Source organism: Acinonyx jubatus, chromosome B2, assembly GCF_027475565.1.
Source record: "Acinonyx jubatus isolate Ajub_Pintada_27869175 chromosome B2, VMU_Ajub_asm_v1.0, whole genome shotgun sequence".
Lineage (NCBI taxonomy): Eukaryota > Metazoa > Chordata > Mammalia > Carnivora > Felidae > Acinonyx > Acinonyx jubatus.
The window spans coordinates 108,089,721-108,110,443 of record NC_069385.1 but is presented as its reverse complement, the minus strand read 5'-3'; the positions used below and the strand labels follow the sequence as shown (position 1 = coordinate 108,110,443).

At 56.7% G+C, this 20,723-nt stretch overlaps 2 protein-coding genes across 9 annotated transcripts; both read left to right on the top strand.

Annotated features, from left to right (window-relative positions):
* Window positions 1-4,075: 4,075 nt before the first annotated feature.
* Window positions 4,076-6,375, top strand: MYMX (myomixer, myoblast fusion factor). Its single transcript, XM_027057652.2, has 2 exons — window positions 4,076-4,992; window positions 5,490-6,375. Exon 2 carries the CDS (start codon window positions 5,504-5,506, stop codon window positions 5,756-5,758), a length of 255 nt encoding a protein of 84 aa, XP_026913453.1. The 5' UTR covers window positions 4,076-4,992; window positions 5,490-5,503; the 3' UTR covers window positions 5,759-6,375.
* Window positions 6,376-10,113: 3,738 nt separating this feature from the next.
* On the top strand, window positions 10,114-20,421 carry SLC29A1 (solute carrier family 29 member 1 (Augustine blood group)). 8 transcript variants are annotated; one of them, XM_053222742.1, is made up of 14 exons: window positions 10,114-10,251; window positions 12,656-12,765; window positions 13,967-14,046; window positions 16,035-16,116; window positions 16,234-16,436; window positions 16,549-16,688; window positions 16,993-17,127; window positions 17,222-17,319; window positions 17,470-17,548; window positions 17,996-18,093; window positions 18,315-18,423; window positions 18,671-18,756; window positions 19,130-19,329; window positions 19,689-20,421. In XM_053222742.1, the coding sequence occupies exons 3-14, from the start codon at window positions 14,018-14,020 to the stop codon at window positions 19,798-19,800; spliced, it is 1,371 nt and encodes a 456-aa protein (XP_053078717.1). In that variant the 5' UTR covers window positions 10,114-10,251; window positions 12,656-12,765; window positions 13,967-14,017; the 3' UTR covers window positions 19,801-20,421. The 8 variants fall into 8 exon arrangements, with proteins under 8 accessions (XP_053078717.1, XP_026913449.1, XP_026913447.1 ...); XM_027057648.2 differs by lacking the exon at window positions 10,114-10,251 and adding an exon at window positions 10,375-10,510; XM_027057646.2 differs by lacking the exon at window positions 10,114-10,251 and adding an exon at window positions 10,375-10,510 and having other exon boundaries at window positions 13,964-14,046.
* The last annotated feature ends 302 nt before the right edge of the window (window positions 20,422-20,723 follow it).

Below are 20,723 nucleotides of genomic sequence, written 5' to 3'. Positions count from 1 at the left end.
CAGACAGTTGAGTGACTATTGTCACAAGCCAAGAGGAGCTGTGCTAGGTAACAGGGCTGAACTCCCAGTGCCAGGCTGGTGCTCTGCCCTTCCCCCCCACCAACCCCGACACTCCCCGCCCCTGACTGGCCTCCACACCCGCTCTTCAGCACCTGCACCCTCAGCACCCCTGCCCTTGATGAGGCGCCCCTGGCTTCTCTTCAGAACACCTGTTTGGGGGTGGGCACTGCCTTCAACTTCCCACGAATGGGGAGGCTCCAGGCCAGTGCTGATCCCCCAGAGGGGCAACAGGACAGTGAAAGATGACAGAGCCAAGGGCCGGGGCCCGAAGGAGACTTGAAAACTCCATCGATTTTTCAAGCTTTAACTGAGGCCCAGCACCCACTCTCAGTGGCTGGTCATGAACATCAGGGTGCCCCCTAGCAGACCTTCGAGAAGCAGCCAGCTGCCCTGGCCTTAGACATAGGGTGTACTGGGAGGTAAAACCCAAATGATGAAAGGAAGGAAACTCTTGTTTACCGGACCATGAGAGCCAGTTCTGGACCATGTTCTCCCATGTCTCCATCCTGTCAGAGGCAGGAGTGGTGACAATTCCCGTGTTAGAGAAGGGGGCCACCACACAGCACAGCTCCAGACGGTGTTATCCCCATCCCCACTTGTGCAGTACACAGTCCGCTCAGGCGTCCCCGGAGGCCCTGACAGAGGGTCCCAGAGCCAGCATGTAAATCCATTCTTCACCTCTCTGTGCAGGCCGTGGCAGAGGAGGTCATGTAGTGGAGTGCTGTGGACCCCTGCATGGGGACAAGCGGAAAGGGGTGGGAAGAACGGAAGGCCCCGCAGTCCCTGGTCTCCCAAGAACCCATTAGCTATATGGGGTGCCTGGCTGGCTCAGTCGGTGAAGCGTGAAACTCTTGATCTCGGGGTTGTGAGTTCAAGCCCCATGTTGGGTGTAGAGATTACTTAAAAAAAAAAAAAAACCTAACTATATTGCAACTCTCACCACCCCCCCCACCCCCGCCCGGTCTACCCAGATGCTTGTCTCACACTATCTGCTGACTCTCCGTGGATCTGTCCCGTGTCCTCGGCGGCAACTGACACAGGCCTGGCACACGGTCACTGGCACTTCGGTGTTTGTGGTTGACACGAATGGCCCCAATTACCCAAAAGCATTCTAGAGACCCCTGAGGCTCTGGGAAGAAGACCAGGGAGGAGGACTCCAGGGGTCACAAACTTCACAAGTTGGCCCTCAGATCCTGTTTTGTTTTTTTAATTGACTTTAAGGAACAGGAGGTTTGGCCAGTTTCCTCAAAGTTTCTGGCCTCTTCCCAACAGCAGAGGGTGGGGGGCAGAGGTGAGGGTGGTGCAGGCAGGATCCATTACACAAGGCTAAATCAGGAACTGGGAGGAATTGCTCTGTGGTAGCTCCGTTGCCAGAGAGGATGGTTATCTTTCCAGGAAAGGCTGAGGAAATCCTTAGCAGTGCCCCTCCTTTTCTGCCTTGGAGAAAATGTCTGGGGCAGGCTGGTGGGCATAGGGAAGGATTAATCCAGGTGAAGGTGGGAAGGAGGTGGACAGGGGAGTTAATCCCAGGGGGTTAGGGAGTAGAGAATAAACTAAGACTAGACCCAGGTCCTGGCAGCTGCTGCCCCTCCCCCACCTCCCTTTTCACCGCCCCCCCCCCCCCCACCTCTGAGGTTCCCCATTGTTACCAGAGACAACATCCTGTTTCCCTTACTTGCCTCACTGGTCTAGGTCCAAGAGTCCCTCACTATGCTGGGGGGGGGGGGTGCGGAGAAGGGAGCGGGGAGATAGGGGAAGGGACGAGGACAAGGATGAGGGATGGGACAGGGATGGGACAGGCATCTGACTCCAGGTCCAAGGTCCAAGGATCTCACAGCTGTAGCAACTGAGGTTGGAGGGGAAGTGTGACTTACTTGAGGTCATCAATTTCTGCTTATGTGGGTCAGTGCTTGGTTGGGACTCATGGTTCCCTCAAAATTGCATACTTCGAAGGTTCCCAGAGGGAACCATCAGGTCTGACTCCTTTCCCTTGGGTTCATGTGATTGGTTCGCCTCTCTGAAAGGCTCTCTCCAGCTTCCATGGCAAACAGGGTCTCACATCCTAAGAGTGTATGCAGATCAAAGGAGCTCTGGGGCTCAGCAGCACAGGCTCTGGACAAGCAGGTCTGAGTTTGGGACCCATCACAGAACCTTCACTGATTCATTCTTTACATTGAAAGTTTATTGCCAAGCACTGGGGACCACCAGCAGACAAAACAGATGTAAGTCCCTACGTTCTCTGGGGTGGGGGTGGGGGGCAGCAGATAATCAGTAAGATAAGGAAGTAAAATAAAATATATAGCAGGTCAGAAAATGATTTGCTGTGGAGACAAGCAAAACAGAGATTTGGATAGAGAGGGGACAGAGGAGATGGGATGAAAGGGGTGTAATTTTAAACAGGATGGATAGGTGCCATATGGGCAAAAACTTGAAAGAAGTGAGCTAGAGCCCCATGTGGATACCTGGAGAAAGAGCCTTGTGGGAAGGAGAAGAGTGGGTGCAAAGGGCCTGAGGCAGAACCATATCTGGCACAGTTAAGGAGCAGCAAGGAGGCCAGTGTGGCTGGAGCAGAATGAGAGAAACAAGGATAGAAGTTGAGTCAGGAAGTTAGGTGAGGTCAGACCACCCAAGGCTTTGTAGGTTGCAATTAAAGCCTTTGGCTTTAACTCTGAGATGGGAGCCACTGGACTGTTTGTGCAGAAAGAAGACAGGATCTGATTTATGGGGGTTTTTTTGTTTCGTTTCAAGCACAAATGTACTTAAAACAGCGCAAAGCCCATGCAGGGCTTGAACCCATGACTCTGAGATCAAGACCTAAGCTGAGATCAAGAGTTGGATGCTTAACCAGCTGGGCCACCCACGCACCCCTGAGCCATATTTCATAAAAATCTTCCTGGTCACTGTGTGGAAAAGAGAAGCAGGAACCACCAGTTAGGAGGCGACTGCAGTTAATTCAGGTGAGAAATGATGAATGCTCAGATAAGGGTAGTCATGGTGACATCAGTGAGAGGTGGTGAGATTCTGGATATTTTGAAAGTAGAGGTGCCAGAATTTACTAATATGGGTAGTGAACTGTGACGGGAAGAGAGAAGTCAAGAGAACGTCCAAGATTTCGGCCAGAGGAACTAGAAAGTTGCATTTGTCACTTACAGGGATGGGCAAGCCTGAAGGAGGGGCAGGTTTGGGGGGAGATCAGGCCATTTATCTGTGGTAGGACTCTGGCTAAGTGAACCACTCTGAACCTCGGTTTCTTCATCTGTGCAATGGTTATAATAGCTCTCCTGCAGAGTGTGTGGTGCCTAAATGGGGTGTCTCTTGATCAGACGGAGGCCCCCAAATGTGGAGTGATGATTGGGTGGAAGCCGGTGGTGCAGGCAGTGAAATAACTCACCTGAGGCAGAACGAAGAGGAGAGAAGTTTAGTGAACACACCGCAAGGGAGCATCTGGCTGGACAGCAGAAGAGGGGCTATCTACAACAAGGCAGTGGGAGGGGGCCGCTTTTAAGGAGGGAAGGTGAGGAGGTATGGTGACAAGGAGTTTTCCCTTTTTTGGTACCTGTGCCTAGTTGTTATGGGTCAGTTAGGGCCTATGGATATTTCAGGGTGGGTGGCCTGATAGACCTGTCTGTATTCAGCCAAGTGGTCGCTGTGGCCCTTTGTTTTGTTTTAAGTTTATTTATTTATTTGGGGCAGGGAGGGGTGCAGAGAGAGAAGGAGAGAATCTCAAGCAGGCTCTGCACGCTCAGTGTGGAGCCCCACGTGGGGCTCGAGCTCACCAACTATGAGACCATGACTTGACCAGGAGTTGGATGCTTGACCGACTGAGCCACCCAGGTGCCCCTCACTGTGGCCCTTTTCTGCATGCCATTGCTCAAGCCTGTTTGTCTAAAAGCAGCCTCCAGATAATGGCAGTAAGAAGTGAGTGAGGTCATGAGCTCACAGGATTGGCACATGTGTCGGCCCATGGCCCAAGGATGACACATGACCAGCACATCTCCTCAGGCAGCAACTGGAAGGAGAGGAAGACTGAACCATAAATCTGAACTCGAGCTCCTCTCCCTGCTTCCTCCAGGCAGAAGTGGGAGGGCCTTTCTGACATTGAGGTTTTCTTTCTTCAAGGCCTTCGGTGGTTTTAGAGATGGTGATGATGCTAATGGAGGCTGGTGATGGAATGACGATAACTGTTCCCAAAGCTGTGAAGTTTACAAAATGCTTTCATGGCCATTATCTCTTCTGGGTCCAGAAAGGCAAAACGTGTACCCATTTTGTGAAGTAGGAGGATGTGGTATTCAAAAACAAAACAAACCCAGGTTGTCTCTGTATTTCGCTAGCTCATGAAACTTCATTTCATCTTGGGCAAAAGTGAGTGAAGAGGGTCCTAAAGTGGGTGGGAGTGTCACCGAGCTGTGTCCAACTGTCAGATGGACTGTGACCTCACTCCTCTACCCCCGGTGCTTGCCCACGTCCTGCCGTCCTGTTCTCCCTGTTTCGGTCACTCCCTGCTATAGCATGCCTGGCGTGTCTGGGCTGCAGCCTTCCCACTTCTGAGGTTTGGGCAAATGGGTCTCTTACATCGTTCCATTCCAGGTACTCCCAGTTACTGAGACAACAGTGGAGGGGACTAGAGACCAGAAAAATCAATGCGCCGACAGTCACACCCTTAGAAAGCACAGTCTGGGTTCCAACTCTGAAGTCTACACCCAGCAGGAAAAATTCCTGCATGTGCTCCTTCTACTTCTTCCGAGCCAGCTGCCCCCTGCCCTCGACATACCAGGTGCCAGAACACAGCTGTCTCTTCGTTAATCCCCCCACCCAGGCAAGCGGTCCTAGGGTGGGGCTGAACTGGGTGGGGCCGCCGTGTAGGGTCCAGGGAGGCTGTGCCCCTGCAGGCAAATTCAGCCAGAGACTGATTCTGAGCAACAGTTCTGACTGGTGAGAGCTGCTGCCCGGTGGGGTTGGGGGGGATTGGGAAGGTAGGAAGTGTCAGGTCTGGGTGGATCAAGGGGCCTCAGAGGAAAATTTCCAATTGCCTAGGGAAGAACTCCTGCAGGGTTGAGACTGAGGATATGCTTGAGGAGGGGTGGAACTGACTGGGGTGTGTGTGTGTGTGTGTGTGTGTGTGTGTGTGTGTGTGTGTCTAGGGAACTAGAGGAGCCCCTGGAGACTGGGAAAGGCAAATTGCGGGTCCTAGCCTCAGTTTTGCTCTTGCCTTGGTTCAATGGCTCCATCTGCACTGTGGTAAGAACCTTCCTGCCCCAGCTACCTTGCCAAGAGAAAGGGCTTCTGGGAAGCAAAAATGGCCCAGGAATTGAAGTGGGGGGAGCATGAGGGTATACACTGGAGTGGGGGGACACCTGCCCACCCCAGTTTTTGCCAGGTGAGGAGGGAGCAGGAAAGGGGCAAGCTTAGAGTCTGGATTGCTTTCGCAGTCGCTGACCCAGCCATGCCCGCTCCACTGCTCCCACTGCTGCTTCGAACCCTGATGTCCCGCTTGCTGCTGCCTGCCACCCGCCTGGCCCGCCGGCACCTCCTGCCCCTCCTGCGCCGACTGGCCCGCCGCCTGGGCTCGCAGGATGTTCGAGAAGCTTTGCTGGGCTGTCTGTTGTTCATCCTCAGCCAGAGCCGCCCGCCCGACGCTGAGGAGGTCTCCAGAGTGGCTGGCCAGGAGAGGAGGGAGAGGCTAGCTCCCCCAAAATGAGGCTGCGATCCCTGGTATTGGCTGTGTCATCAAAAGCCATTCTTTTGGAGCAAGACAGTCCTGGCACCACCACTGAGCACAGCCTACCCACTGTGCAGAAGACGCGGTGGGGGACTGAGCACAAAGAGGGGTCTGACCAGGAATGCCTCCCCACTCCCAACAGGAATGACTGGAAGGATACCCAGCATCTAGCAGAAAACTGATCTTACGCAACCCTGCACTCCTCCTTCCAAGACACCTTTCCTAATCGCATCTGGGCTGGGAAGGGAAGGGAGGGGGATGAGGGGAGTGACTCTGCTCCCCCACCCCCATCCCGGACAAATGGGAACCTGAGTTCCAGTGAGGGACAGTCCTCACCCATGGATAACTGACAACTTATCTGAGAGGGGAGATTTTGAGTCTGTCCTTCAGACTCAGGATTTTCCTTCAAATAATAGAACCTTGATTTGGTCAGTCTTGCCCCAAAGCCCAGCACGCAGCAGTTGCTCAATAAATATCTGCTCATTTGAATTCGTGGGATACCATTGAAAATTGTGTCACCCATGCTCCTACACTGAAAAACAGCCTAACGTGGCCAGGGGGTGGGAGGGGGAAACCCACTCCGGGCTCCCTTTTGCTTCCTATTCCATTGTCCTGCAGTCCTCATCTCCTGGAGATCGTTTCTCTTGCGTAACTTCAGTATGTCACCCCGTGACCCAGCAGTCCTGGGTCCGATTTAGAGGTCTGGCCGGCCAGCTCAAGGTAAGAAGGAAAACTTCCTCGGGCCAGGTCCGAGACTGCTCACCTAGCGGCGTGGGAAGAGGGAGATTTGTTTGCTAAGGGGCCCTGCCGGCAGCCACCCAGGGGAGCAGAGCAAAAATGCTTCCCCTGAGGGGCACTGTGCCTTTTAAGAGATCTGGGCGGTTGGGGGTGGAGGTGACCATGGGCATTCACCTCATTATTTCCTCCTCCCCAAAGAGCAGCCCCTAAGGGGTCAGATCAGGGGTGTCCGATTCATTTGCTTTCAGCCTCCGGGTAATTTGCTTATTGTTCCCAAGCAACAGTCCTCCCTCCCACCTCCCTCCCTCCGCGAGTCTTAGGCTCTAGGTTGGGGGGGGGGGGGGCGGATAGTGAGGGATGCGGGCCCCTCTCAGGATCCCCATACGGTCCCCACACCACTCTGAAGTTCGGCCCCTGGGAAGAAGTGACGCCAGAGCTGTGCGCCCCCACTCCAGCCCCGCGGGACCTTCCGCCAGACCCCCGCCTCCCCACCCCTTTCGGCACCATCTGCTTCCTCTTGGCGCCCTCAAAATCAGAGCACGTGCTCGCCCCTCTCGGGAAGGCGACCTGGGGGAAGGGGGCTTCAGCCCGTGGTCCCCTAACCTCGTTCCCCTCTGGGGTCACGGGCACCTTTTCTCTCGCCTGCTCCCGGCCTTCCCTGCGGCCGGCCTCGTTCGCGCCGGAGTGGCGGAGTGGCGCGGCGCGAGGAGGGACGGAGCAGGCCGCGGAGTGCGGGGCGGTAAGCCGCCGGGGTAGCCCGTTGCAGCCCGTCTCCCGCCCGGCGCGGGCCGCGAGCTACGGCCACGGCCCCAGCCCCGAAGTAAGGAGGCCACGAGGCGGACCCGGGCCGGGGGGTTTCTGTCCTCCCCCCGCCCCCCCTCCGGCTCCCAACCGGCAGGACTGCGGGGAGCGGAGGCGGGCCTCCAGCGCAGTGGGGCGGGGTCTGCGCGGTTCCCACGCGCCGCGCCGCCAGGGCAGGGACAGGTGCTGGTGCGGCCCTAGTTGGGGGATATCAACCGTGTCGGAATCTGCGGTTTCCGGTACAGGGGAGCCTTTAATCAGACTTGGAAGGCCACCCTCCCCCCCCCACCCACGACTCTTTCTCCCCACCCCTGCCGCCCTAACCGTATACAGATTCCCCCAAGGTCAGAGACCTACCCAGAGCAAAGGGTAGGGGGAGAGGCCCGAGAAATTAGTCTGAGACGACCAAACCCAGACCTAGTGAACCTCAAATCTTAAACCCTGACCCTCGTTCCCATCCTGGAGTACACACACCCACTAGGAAGGCGAGGGAAGTGAGAGGGCTGGATTCTGTATCTTAAATGTTTGTTTGTTTAAGTTTTTATTTATTTTTTGTGGGGGGTAGGGGCAGAGAGAGAGGGGTACAGAGGATCTGAAGAGGGCTCCCCCCCGGACAGCAGAGAGCCAGTGGTAGGGCTCAAACCCACCAACCAGGAGATCATGACCTGAGCTGAAGGTAGACGCTTAACCCACTGAGCCACCCAGGAGCTCCTGTATTTTAAATGTTGATGTTTGGTTCATCATAGATTTTTTTGCATTAACTTTGATTTTTTTTAAAGACTACAGTAAAATATTATTTATCTTGATTACTGAATTTTTTTGGAGTCAAGTCCCTTAAAATTTGCAGTCAAATGCCTCATTGGCCTCTCTCTAGTCCCAACCCTGCCACAAGGGCAGGGACAGAGAGTCACAAACAACAACTGAGAACGCACAGTCATGAGACAGGTGCTGGTGACAAATAGCCAAGCCAAGCAAACACACTTCCAGCAAACACAGATGGACACAGGGCTGGGGAAAAGAGGGCTGTGTGTGAGATGGTGGGGCAGGCTTGGGGCCTGGAATGGGAGGATAGAGTCTGGAGCTACGGACAGTCTCAACTAGAGTGGAGTATAGGGTGGGGGTGGGGGTGCAGCTGACTCAGCCCTTCCTACCCTACTTCTGTGCCAGTGACCTGAGGGAACTCAGGGAGGGAGAAAGCCCTAAGCCTGGGCAGAAGGAGACAGGACTGACTGGGCCTGACCAGAAAAACTCCCAGTACTGACCGGTGTGAGTTGGGGCCCTGAGGATGTCCAGCAGAGGGCCCTGGCACCCAGCAACCATCTCTGGCCAGGGAAGTAGCTCCGAAGGGGCGTGGATGCTGGCTGGGGGCCCAGGCAGGGTGATTGCCAGATGGGCTTCTCTCCAGCAATAACAGCCCTGGCTGTTGCCATCTAGTGAGCAGGCCAGGCCTCAGCGGGGGTGGGGAGAGGAAACAGCCTTCCACTGTCTGGCCTGGGACCCTCACCACTTCCCTCCAGTTTCTTTCCACTTCCAGCCCCCTCTGCACACAACTGCAGCCACTGGCTACCAGCCTGGCCATGCCTGGAGGATCTGTCTGACCACTAAGGCCTGACACCCCCACAGGCCCAAAGATGGGAAATGAAGGTGGGAGAGAGACAGGGGCCAAGGAAGAGGGGAGAGGAGGGCTGAGAGAGGAAGAGCGAGAGACTGGACAAACACAGGATGGGAATGGGGGTGGGTAGACCCAGACATGAAGCTGCCCTCAAGCCGTGGGGCAGTGCCTAAAAAAATACCACCCTACCCATCTTCCTGCCCTCTGTTTGGTTAAGGCTGGGGGATGATGGTGTGTTATGTCTCTGTGAGGCACAGAGCCAGGAGGCTGAGAACATTCCTTCTGGAGTAGCTTGGGGACAGGTCACTGATCCTAAGTAGAAAAGCTACCCCTCCTCTCAGGGCCCAGTCTGTTCCCTGGCAAGAAGGTGACTCTACCTTATTCTTATGATGGTAATATGCTAATTGTTAATTAATGTCCAAAGCTTCTTCAGGGGATGAGTCTCTTGGGTAGTTGAGGAGGGTGGGGTATGCTGGACTGGATTTTCTGTCTTCACACCTCTGGAGCCTTCAGATTGTCCTCCAGCACTGAGGGCAGCTATAGGGGCCGTAGTCTCCTTCCCCCAAATTTACTGACCAGCAAAATGGGAGAGAATCATTCCGCCTCCCTTGGAGGTACAAGAAGGACTGACCACCCAGCATGCCCACCCCCTTCCTCCGCCTCTCAGTATGGGGCCATAGGATTCACGCAGGATGTAAGGCTATTCTGGGCTTTTTCTCTTACCATCTCCAACTGTTCCTCAGCGTTTCCAAAGTTCTGGATTTAGAAAAAGTGAACCTCGAGGGGCCTACAGACCTATGCCACTACCCTTTCCCCCGCAACCCCCACAGAGACACACATCCCCCTCCTTATCACCACACAGTGGTATAGTGTTTGTGTGTGGGTGTTCGGGTCTGTGTGTTAGAGGTGGGAAAACCCACCATTCAGGTCACTGATTATACTGATTATGCAGAGGGATCCCTCTGGCGTGGGGGTTGGGGGAGCAAAGGAAAGGAAGAAAGTGGCACTGAGAAGGGAAGAGGCCCGCGCAGAAAAGGAAAAAAGTGCAGTGTAGGAGAAAGTGGCGTGGGAGGGGTTCGGGGAGTTATACCGGAACATCTGGGATGGAGTATGGACGTGAAGGCGTCCGGACGGGTCTGAGCCGAAGGTTTGCTGCAAGGAGCGTCCGGACGCGGGTTCTGTAGGAGTTTCTGGAGCGGCAGCGCGGAGGAGACTAGGGGTACCCAGCGTGGGGCTGTATTCTCCGGCCCCGGGTGCTTCATAAAGGGGCAGGGTTTGGTGTAGCAGGGCCCACAGGTCCCATCTTCAGAAATAGCTCGAGGTATGGGCCATGCAGCCCCGGCTGGGCGCAGCTGGGCGAGAAAGGGGGTGGGGGGCGAGGCTCACGTCGCGAGCTGCTGGGGTGGGGGAGCTGGGGCGGGGCCGCGGCGGCGAGGGCGGAGGGGGGGCGGGCTGCGGCTGCGGACGTGGGCCGGGGCGGGCCCAGCGGAGGGCGGGTTTCAATGTGCTGCCGCGGGCGCGGGAAGCTACTGAGAGGGCGCGCGGATCTCGGCGCGGTAGGACTCCTTCCTAGCTAGCAGGTGCTTCTCGGGCCGGGGGCCCGGGATAGGGGGGAGCGGGGCACCGCCGGGGCGGGAGGCGTCTCTTCCCGCCGCCACGCGGGCAGGGAGGCTGGGCCTGGCAGCTGCGCGGCGCGCAGAGGGGACGCCGGGTGGGGGCCCCGCTTCCCCGGCGTGGAGCGTGCGGAGCCGCGCTGCACGTGGCGCGCAAGGGCCAGGGCGCGTGGGGACTCTGAGGAGATCGCGACCCGAGCGGAGCGTGGGCCGCCTGGTTCCTGGGCCTGAAACCGGCTGTCGCCGAACTGACCTCCGCAAGGGGCGGGCGAGTAGATGGATAATCTCGATCAGTCTAGTTGGTACAGGAGAGGAGCCGCGCCGGTAACTGTGTTGGGAGGGGTGGGGGTGGGAATGGGGATGAGGGCAGGGCGCGTGCCTTGGAGGTGAAGGAGCTGTCTCTTTAACCTCTGCCTTTTATTGGCCGAATTCATGTTCCTGGCCTCCTCTTCCTGGGCACGTCCTTATTTACTCCCTGAGAGGACCCTTCCTTATCTTAGAAAGGACTGGGACACACACCGCGGGTTTCCGTCCGCGGGGGGGCAGAGCAGCCTGGGTGAGGGCTGATCCCAGCCCTTCAGCCTTCTTGGGGCGGCCCCTTTGCCCACTCCTCGCGGTAACCTCCCACTTGTCCTTCTGCCTGTTGAGCTCTCGGTGCCAGGATGTGTGTGTAATTGGAGGGGGGTTGCCTTACACCTGAGGCTCCTGTCAGGCTGGAGATGCCGCCCGCACCTACCCCCCCCTCCCCTCATGTCCCAATTTAAAGGGCTAGCTGAGAAGCAGCCTTTATACCTACCTCCCGGCCCCAGAAGGAGGCTAGGATGAGCTGCACATTGACTTTGAATTCCAGCTCACCTGTTCATTAGCTCTGTGACCTTAGGCAAGTGACTCAACCGCTCTGAACCTCAGCCTCCCCCATCTGTTCAATGGAGAGAGATTAGTGCTAGCTTAGGGGTGGTTGTGAGGGCAGGTAGTGGCTGGCCCCATATGCAACTCCATGGGAGTAGAGAATATGATGCTACTGCAAGGATGTGTCTGGAAGCTGGGGTGTATGAGAGGCACTGGGGGTCTGGAGGGGGGCGGAGATAGGTATAAAAGGAGGGGACGTGCTCAGTTCTGTGACTGCTTTCAGAACTCCATCCTGGCAGGCCAGGGTGTGGCTGGAGGGACACCAGATGCTGAGCTGGTGTCAAATCCCTGGTTGCTGCTGGGCAAAGGCAGGCAAGAACAAAACACCTGGGCTGGCCAGCTGACTGTTACGATGTGGGCAGGATGGGAGCACAGCTGGGGGGGGGAGAGGACAGAAATGAATACTTCTCTGAGCCTAAGGCAGATTTTACTAAGAAAGGGGAGATACTCTATTCTCTCCACCCCACCTCCCAGTTCTTTACTGCCAGGAATCTTACCTGTGGGGGTGGGGAGGTGGAGCATGGGGGTGTGCTGAGGTGTGAAGCTGGGGGTTCCCCTCCTTGCTACCTAATAGAAAATCTGAGTCCTGAGCCTTCTCTCCCCACCCTCCAGGGTGGAGCCCTCTTGCCCCCATCCCTCTTGGAAACATGAACAGTGTTGTTCACCGCTCTGTCCCCAGTGCCTAGAACAGTGCCTGGAGAGCATGCAGAGGTCCTCAGTAAATATTTGTTGAGAAAATGAATAAAAGAAGACCTCTGCCTCCCATCTGGGAGGTGTGTGGGTCTGCTCCTCCTGTCCCTGTTCTACAACACAGGGGTGCGGGCGCTAAGGAAGGCCTTGGGAGAGTCTGGAGTTCACCCACGGAGGGGTTGAGAGCAGTAACAGGAGGGATAGAAAAGCTGGTTGAAGATTTCAGGGTCCCTGGAAGTAACTATTTGTCGGTATCTGTCTGTCTCAGGCTGGGAACTGGCTGTACCTGGGATTTCTCCCCCCCGCCCCCCCACCCCCAGCTCCCCTACTTAGACTGCTGGGTTTCTTATCTCCCAAGCTAGCTACAGGAGCAGTTTTTATCTCCTGGTTTTGTGTGTGTGTGAGAGGCTTCTCAGAATGGAGCCCAGGGTACCAGAACTCCCATGGCAAGGCCTGGGGGGTTCTCTCCCCATATGCCCTGTGCCACTTTCTTCATTCTGGACCCTTACCCAGGGGGCGCCCATGGACAAGGCCTGCCGCCAGAGCCTGAGCTAGGACCACTTCCCCGGGACTGCCCAGGCCCCCTCTGCTCTGACCCTTCTGCTGGCAAGTCTGGGCATCCGGTGAGTGCTCGCCCTAGCCCAGGCCCGGGTCCTCACCCCAAACAGCAGACCTGGCTCCAGAGCTGGGCCTGCACGTGGGGGACGTGCCAGCACATGCCTGCCTGGCTTTCCTTGCCATCCAAAGGGAAAGCTGTCTGATCTGGTGCCAGGGCGCCTGCCCTGCACGAGCGGGAAGCGGGAGGGGGATCGTGAGGGGGTGGGCTAGGAGCTTTGGGACAATGTGGTCAGTCGGGCCTGTGTCCCTGCTCCCCCAGTCTTCCTTTCAAGTTTGCTCTCTGAAAGGGGAAGAGGATAGGGACCTGGGAGTGAGTCAAAGAGGAACCGAGGGGGGATGGGGTAACCCTGGGGACAGGACTGGGCATCGGGGAGGGGCCAGGGTGGTTGTGGGAAGGGCTGTGTCCCCACATGCATGGTGAAGTATTTTCCTAGAAAACTGGCCAGGAACTAGGAAGCCCCTGGGCAGTGACTGGAAAGGAAGGATCAAGGGCTGCCAGCAGAGAGGCTGGAGTCTGGGGTGCCTCCAGCAGGGCGCAGGCCCTCCAGAGCCCACTCCTGCTGTGAGCGCAGGGGCTCCCCCAGAGGGTGTGAAGGTCAGACCTGCAGAGAGGGGCCTGGTGTGGGGGAGGCATCTCTGGCCTGGCTTCTGTCCTCTTCCCTGTGGCTCTTGCTGCTGCTGCTGCTGCTGCTGCTGCTGCTGCTGCTGCTGCGTATCTGTTTGTTTTGTGCCCTCCCTCCTCCTCTTCCCTCCCCTCGCCCTCTTTGCTTTGACTCCTGCTTCCCTCCTCCTGTCGCTCTTTCCATTATCATTTGTTGTCTGTTGTCGTTGTCCCTGACTGCTCTCATCCTCTTCCTTGCCTTCTTTGCCAGTCTTTCCCTCCCTCTCCCTCATACTTCCTCCTCCTCCTCTCCTGCCCGCCACTCTCCCGTTTCCCAGCTTACAAACTGCTTCAGCTGCTGGATAAAAATAGCGGTGGCCAGGCGGGGAGCCAGGTAGAGCCTGAGCAGGCAGGGGGCCCGACAGGGCTGGTCAGAGGGGTCAGATTGAGCAGTCCTCAGGGGCAGGGCCAGGAGGGGGTCCTTGTGGACTCTCCGGCTTGTCTGCTCTGTGAACCCTGCCTGCCGCCTACCCCACAAGAGTCTAAAGAGGCCTATGGGGAAGCAGGGCCAAGACGTGGCCTCACACTGCTTCTGCCCCCAGCAGACGCCAGGAGGAGGGAGCTATCGGCCAGACAAAACTGAGAACGCCGTCACCATGACAACCGGTCACGAGCCTCAGGACAGGTACTGGGGGACCTGGGCCAGGGGATCCAGGGGAGTGGAAATGGGTCTCCAGGGGGCTGGGTGTGGTGTCCTTTGGAATTTGGGGTTTCCACTGCTGCCTGGTCTTCCAGCAAAGTAGCTATGAGTCAGGCCTGCGCGAGGGGTGGGGACCATGCATGTCTTAGCCGGGGGGCCTGTGGGGAGGGCCAGGATGGGTGGGCGGCAGCCCCTCCCTGGCCTCTCAGTGTTTCCACTGTTGCTCTCCAGCCAGCCAGCAGCTTCCAGCTCCTCCTCCCATCACTCTGGGGAAATCATTGGCGGCACCCCTAGTTCCGGAGCACATCTCGCAGAATTGCCCTCTCCCTCAGGCCTGGCCCTGCCTCAGATGACCCTGGCCCACCCTGGTCCTTGAACTGACCTTCCTCTCATTTCCCCGCCTCTGGAGCCTATACGCTCCTTTCAGTTAGACCCACAATGGTGATCATGCATACCTATTTGCGGGGGGGGGGGGGGGGGGGGGGGAGAGGCTGTAGCCCGGTTTAAGCCCTCCAAGGAGTCTAGGACCCAAGAGAGTCGATGAAGCCATGCCTGTGGTCCAAAACTCCTTCAGCCCAGGCCCCCCAACCTCATCCCCTCTCCGCTGCCAATCCGGTCTCCCTCGTGTGCCAGAGGCCACAGAAGTAGGCCACTTCTGGCTGTGGGACCTCAGGTACTTAGCTTAATCTCTCTGGGACTGTTCCCACCTGTAAAATTGAGGTAGGGTTTATTTGAATGGGAGGGAATTTAAAGAGACATAGTAAGTACAGGCCCCAGGTTGGTTCCGTCCCTGTCTCCTCCATTTCCAGGCTGCCTGTCCTATCAGAGTCTCACCATTGGTAGCAGTTCTGTGAACCCCTCTCCCATCTCCGTGTATTGGCACCCTCCCCTAGCCCCGCTCTGACAATGTATTCTGCACAACCACATCTGGGAGCTTCTCCCTTCATTCGGGACCTCTGAGTCGAGCCTTTTAGCTGTGTTCTTCAAGGTCCGGAGGATAAAAGGGAGTGGGGGCGGAGGGAGGCTGCATTTGCAGTGGCTCAGACCTCCCCACTTGGGGCACTCACCCAGGCCTTTCCTGTGTGAGGCTGGGCCCTGTACTCTAACTGGACCTGTTTCTTCCCTGCCTTGGACTTTGTCTCTGCCATCTCTGTGAAGAAAGCGGGCGTTAGCTGTGGGGAAGATATGACAGACACATCTGGAAACCACAGTAGGAGGGTTCGGGGCTCCCTGGGGAAGGCTGGCCATCCCAGACAGGCCCTGAAGTGTAGGGCTTGGGGCAATGCCCTGGCCGAAGCTAGGGCGGCACTTATTTACTATTTGGGGCCCAGATGACGTCCAGTGGCCTGATACCTCCTGGCCTACCCTATGTGGTGTGACCTACAAAGCTGGTTTTGTCTGGGCCAGGGAAAAAACAGCTCCCTCGCTTCCCAGCCACCCCAAGTCACCCCGCCCTCCTGTCCCACTAGGTCCAGAATGGTCTGGGAGTTTCTTGACCTCAGAATCCTCTTTGGGGAACCACACAGTCCCTACCCAGACAGCATAATCACTTCCAGCCTGCCCAGTGGGGGTGGGAGACACTTGCTGTTTGCTTTCTGCCTCACCCGCCTACCCCCAGCCTTCAGCAAGATTTCCAAAACCACCTCCGGATGTGTGGGTCACACTGTTTCCCAAGCCTGCAGGGTCCCCCGAGTCTTCGGGGCTGAGAACCAAGGTCCTGTTGGCCATGCCTTTCAGTCCTGTGTCCCTGACCCTACTCTCCCTGTGGACATATCTGTGCCCTTTTCCCTACCCTTGGACACTTCCCCTTCTACATAAACCCATAGGTGGACTTGTACACATGGGCACAGATGCCTGTGCCCTGGGACAGTTGGAGAGACCGAACGTTGGGGAGGGAGGAGCTCTTAAGTTTGATCTGCGAAGGAGGGTGGAGTAGTGGGTCACTAGGCCCCTCTTTCCTCTCCTGTCCTCAGGTACAAAGCCGTCTGGCTTATCTTCTTCATGCTGGGTCTGGGGACGCTGCTCCCGTGGAATTTTTTCATGACAGCCACTAGGGTGAGACTGGGGGGACTGGGCTCCAGGGGGACATGTCCACTGGGCATGTAGGGCATGGATCTGTTCTTGGGGGCCCCGGGAGAGAAGTCTCACCGCTTCTCTCTGCAACCCACACAGTATTTCACAAACCGCCTGGACGAGACCCAGAATATGTCCTTGGTCACTGCTGAAAACAGCAAGGACTTCCAGCCCTCAGCCACCCCCACAGTACCCTCCCCAGAGCGGAATTATCTCAGTGCCCTCTTCAACAATGTCATGACCTTATGTGCCATGTTGCCCTTGCTGTTTTTCACCTGCCTTAACTCTTTCCTGCATCAGAGGTGAGTGTCCAGGCCCCTGGCCTGACCAGCCCCCTCCACCCCCTGCTGCCTCTTGTTCTCTCTGTGCTGAGCCTGCGGCCTCACCTCTTGTCCCTCTGCTGCCTCGGCCTAGGATCCCCCAGTCTGTTCGGATCCTGGGCAGCCTGATAGCCATCCTGTTGGTGTTCTTGATCACTGCTGTCCTGGTAAAGGTGCATCTGGATGCCGTGTCCTTCTTCGTCATCACCATGATCAAGATCATGCTTATTAACTGTAAGCAGGGCTGGGAGCAGGCCTAGGGCAGAGATCTTCCTGGATCCCCCCACCCTTCTTTCAGAAGCACAGTCAGCCAGGAAGGAGCCCATTCCTCCCGCTGGAGGAAATGGATACCGTGGGTAGTCAATGATTCAAAAGGCCAGAGCTGACATGGACCAGGGCTGGGAGTAGGGGCAGAGAGGGTCATTTGGTGTTAAGACTCACTGGGACCTGTGTTCCTACGGGGCCCCAGCCACCTCCAGCGGAAGCAAGTCCCACCTTGCTCTCCCCTCCCCTGCTGATGCCCACCTTGTGCCCCCAGCATTCGGTGCCATCCTGCAGGGCAGCCTGTTTGGCCTGGCTGGCCTCCTGCCCACCAGCTACACTGCCCCCATCATGAGTGGCCAGGGCCTGGCAGGCTTCTTCGCCTCGGTGGCCATGATCTGCGCCATCGCCAGTAAGTCTTCCTACTATCTGCCCGTTGGCCTAGTTGCTGGGGGAAAGGGACAGGGGTCGGGCTGCTCTTTGATTTCTGCACGCCCTCCACCCAGGTGGCTCGGAGCTGTCAGAAAGTGCCTTTGGCTATTTTATCACGGCCTGTGGGGTTATCGTTTTGGCCATCATCTGTTACCTAGGCCTGCCCCGACTGGTAAGCGAATGGAGAAAGCCAGATTTGGGGTCTGGGGTGGGGGGTCCAGGGCTTCAGACCAATGGTGTTCTGAGACCCAGACCTGGGCGAGGCAGGAATTCTGGAGCTTCCACCACTGAATCCACCTCCACTGTCTCCCTCTCTTGGTAGGAATTCTACCGCTACTACCAGCAGCTCAAGCTTGAAGGGCCTGGAGAGCAGGAGACCAAGTTGGATCTCATTAGTAAAGGTCAGAATAGCCCACAGAAGCTGGGGTGGAGGGTGGCCTGCCCTGGAGGGAGCAGCATGGGCACAGAGGGCAAGAATGAGTATACTGTATTTGCTGGCAGTGACAAGCCAGAGGCCAGATGTCACCAGGGCTGGGATGAGGAAAACTACGGGAAATAAAAACTGGGAAAAATAAAGGCGGGGGGGGGGTGGGGGGTGGGGTGTGGATTCCGGATGACCTTGAATGTCTGAGAGCAATGGGAAGCGATTTCAGTTTCTTATAACATGACCTGAGTCTCCTGGGAGAGGTCAGGACCGCTGGACCCATGCTGTGGGATTTACAGGAGGTCTGGGCTAGGTGTTAGGGTGTGGCTGTGCACTGGTAAGGAGTGTCCGCCCCCTTTTGTGTCATCTCCTGTTGTCCTGTCCTACCTACAATTTGATGCTTCCACAACCTGTCACCCCCTAGGAGAGGACCTAAAAGCAAACAAAGAGGAGTCCAGAGTTCCAGCCCCCAACTCTGAGTCCACCAACCAAGGCCACTCTATCCGAGCCATCCTCAGAAACGTATGTGGGGCATGGGTGTTCTGCCCTCTGCCCTTTACCCTCATTCTCTCCTTTTGCCCCTCCCGACCTGCACACTGTCCATCCGCTCCCTTTCCCACCCGATACTGGCCACTCTCCTGGATTCTCCTGTGTGTGTGTGTGTGTATGTCAGGGGGTGGGGATTCTGGGTTCTTTGAATGCACAACGCCATGAAGACACGGGCCTGGGTCCCTTTCCTCTAGATCTTAGTCCCGGCTCTCTCCGTCTGCTTCATCTTCACGGTCACCATTGGGATGTTTCCCGCTGTGACTGCTGAGGTCCAATCCAGCATTGCGGGCAACAGTGCCTGGGGTGAGGACACCATGGGTTCCCAGGATGGGGACAGACAGGAGCTAGAGCAGGATTGGGGGTGAGGGAGTGGGGGATCCTAGGCTGTTGTCTCCCCGACTAGACTCTTCTTGGCCCATTTGCCCTTCCCTGGGCTGGAAGCATCTTCTCTGTTTTACAGCTGGGCAGCTGGGGAAACTGAGCCCCAGTGAGGCTAAATCTGTCTCTCTGGACCTAATAACCATCCCTGAATCTACTTTTCCTCTTCCAGGAGCCTACTTCATTCCTGTGTCTTGTTTCTTGACTTTCAATGTCTTCGACTGGCTGGGCCGGAGCCTCACAGCTATATTTACATGGGTAAGTGGTAGAAGGTGGCACCCAGCCCCTGTGAGAGGGAAGAATCCAGCCTGAGATGCAGAAAGGGAACCAAGATAGTGTGGTGGTAAGGGGAGCGTGCTTTTTTTTTTTAAACCAAGACATTATGTATAGTAAGTTGTACAGGTCTTAAGCGTACAGCTTAATGAATACACACACACGTAAACATGCATGCATCTCTGAATAATCACCACCCAGGTCAAATATAGAACATTGCCAGCACTCCAGAAAGCTCAACCATGCTCCCTCCCAATCACTATGCCCTAAGGGTAACCAGATTCAATCCAGATCCTAAGGGGCCCCCAGGGGAGGCTGTGGGCCAGCCCCGGCTGAGGTACCACCTGCTCCTCCGCAGCCTGGGAAGGACAGCCACTGGCTGCCAAGCCTGGTGCTGGCCCGGATATTGTTTGTGCCCCTGCTGCTGCTGTGCAATGTCCAGCCCCGCCGGTACCTGGCTGTGGTCTTCGAGCACGACGCCTGGTTCATCATCTTCATGGCTGCCTTCGCCTTCTCCAATGGCTACCTCGCCAGTCTCTGCATGTGCTTCGGGCCCAAGTGAGTGGGGACCTTGGTGGCATCAGGCAGGGTCTAGAGCTGCAGCAGTGGATGCTCAGTGAAGGGAGAGAGGGCAACAGAGACTCCCTGATCCTGGAGGGGCATGTAAGGCACGTAGGTGAAGGGGTAGTGGTGGGTGGTGGGCGGTGGGACACCTGGGGTACCTAGGTGGAGATGTGGATAGGTGGGAGACAGACCCCAGTACACATTCCCCCAAGAGGGAAAAGCCAGATTGGGGGCGGGAAAGTAAGATGCTTGGCAGCAGAATTCTGTGCTCAGGCAAGTCTCCCCACCCCAGAGGCTCTGGGTGGGGCTGGGGTAGGGGCCATTCTAAGGAAGCCTTGCCCTCCCGCCTTTAGGAAAGTGAAGCCGGCTGAGGCAGAGACAGCTGGAGCCATCATGGCCTTCTTTCTGTCTCTGGGCTTGGCACTGGGGGCTGTCTTCTCCTTCCTGTTCCGGTCAATTGTGTGACCATGGATGGATAGAAGGACTGCAGTGGCCACCTGCTCCTGCCCCCTTTCTTCTCCTTCAGGGACGGGCAGGAGTTTGGAGGTTTTCTCTTCTAGCTAGCCAGCTTCTTCTTTCTCACGGCCTGTTCTGGGCCCGGGTGTCCAGGCCCTGAGGAGGGAACCTCTGTGGATGGACAGTGGGGACATTGTGAGCCTGAGGGTCAGAATCAAGGGAAGGGATGCAGTCTCTACAGTCTCTGCATCTGCTCAAGGGCTGCCCCCCCCCCCCACCTTGGTTCTGACTGATCCTTGCTTGAGCAGGGGAAGCAGAGACTCCTGGGCTCAGAGTGTGTGTGTGTGTGTGTGTGTGTGTGTGTGTGCGCGCGCGTGTGTATTCATCTGTCTATACCAGGGGTGGCTAGGGGGCAGGACTGTCTGTTCTAAAGTCCAGTCTGACATTTCCATCCCCCTTCTCCCTATGTGCCTCCTCCCCTCACATCTCCGTGTCCCTCCCCTCCTCCCCCTGCCTTGTTGTTACCCATCATGCACCTTGTACAGTTGCCATTTTATGCCTTTTTTTATATTCAACAGAAACCAGGTGCCTTCAGAGGCTCTCTGATAAAATAAAACTTTTTTTTTTTTCTCCATGGCTCCCTGTGTCCTCCAGCCACAGCTTCATGCCCTAGAGAGGGCAGCAGGATGGCAGCCCAAATCTGGGGGATGAGCATGACCCAGCTGAGCCTTGCCAGCGCTGGGCTGGGCGTGGGTCCAAAGGTGGGGGGAAGCAGTTGGTCCTCTTAGCCTCAGAGAGGCTGCAGTGCCCCCTGGTGGGGCCACGGAGAAGCGACAAGTCTGGAGCTGGGATGTCCAGGCTGCCGGCTTAGACTGAGAAAGGCCATTTATCTTTGCTGCCCAGTTCCTTCTTTCATAGGACTGGGGACAGAG

Bases quoted from the DNA above. Each gene is read 5' to 3' on its own strand.
- MYMX (XM_027057652.2), top strand. From the start codon at position 5,504: ATGCCCGCTCCACTGCTCCCACTGCTGCTTCGAACCCTGATGTCCCGC.
- SLC29A1 (XM_053222742.1), top strand. From the start codon at position 14,018: ATGACAACCGGTCACGAGCCTCAGGACAG. The intron at 17,549-17,995 runs GTCAGAATAGCC...GTCACCCCCTAG, and splicing joins GTTGGATCTCATTAGTAAAG to GAGAGGACCTAAAAGCAAAC. The intron at 18,757-19,129 runs GTAAGTGGTAGA...GCTCCTCCGCAG, and splicing joins TCACAGCTATATTTACATGG to CCTGGGAAGGACAGCCACTG.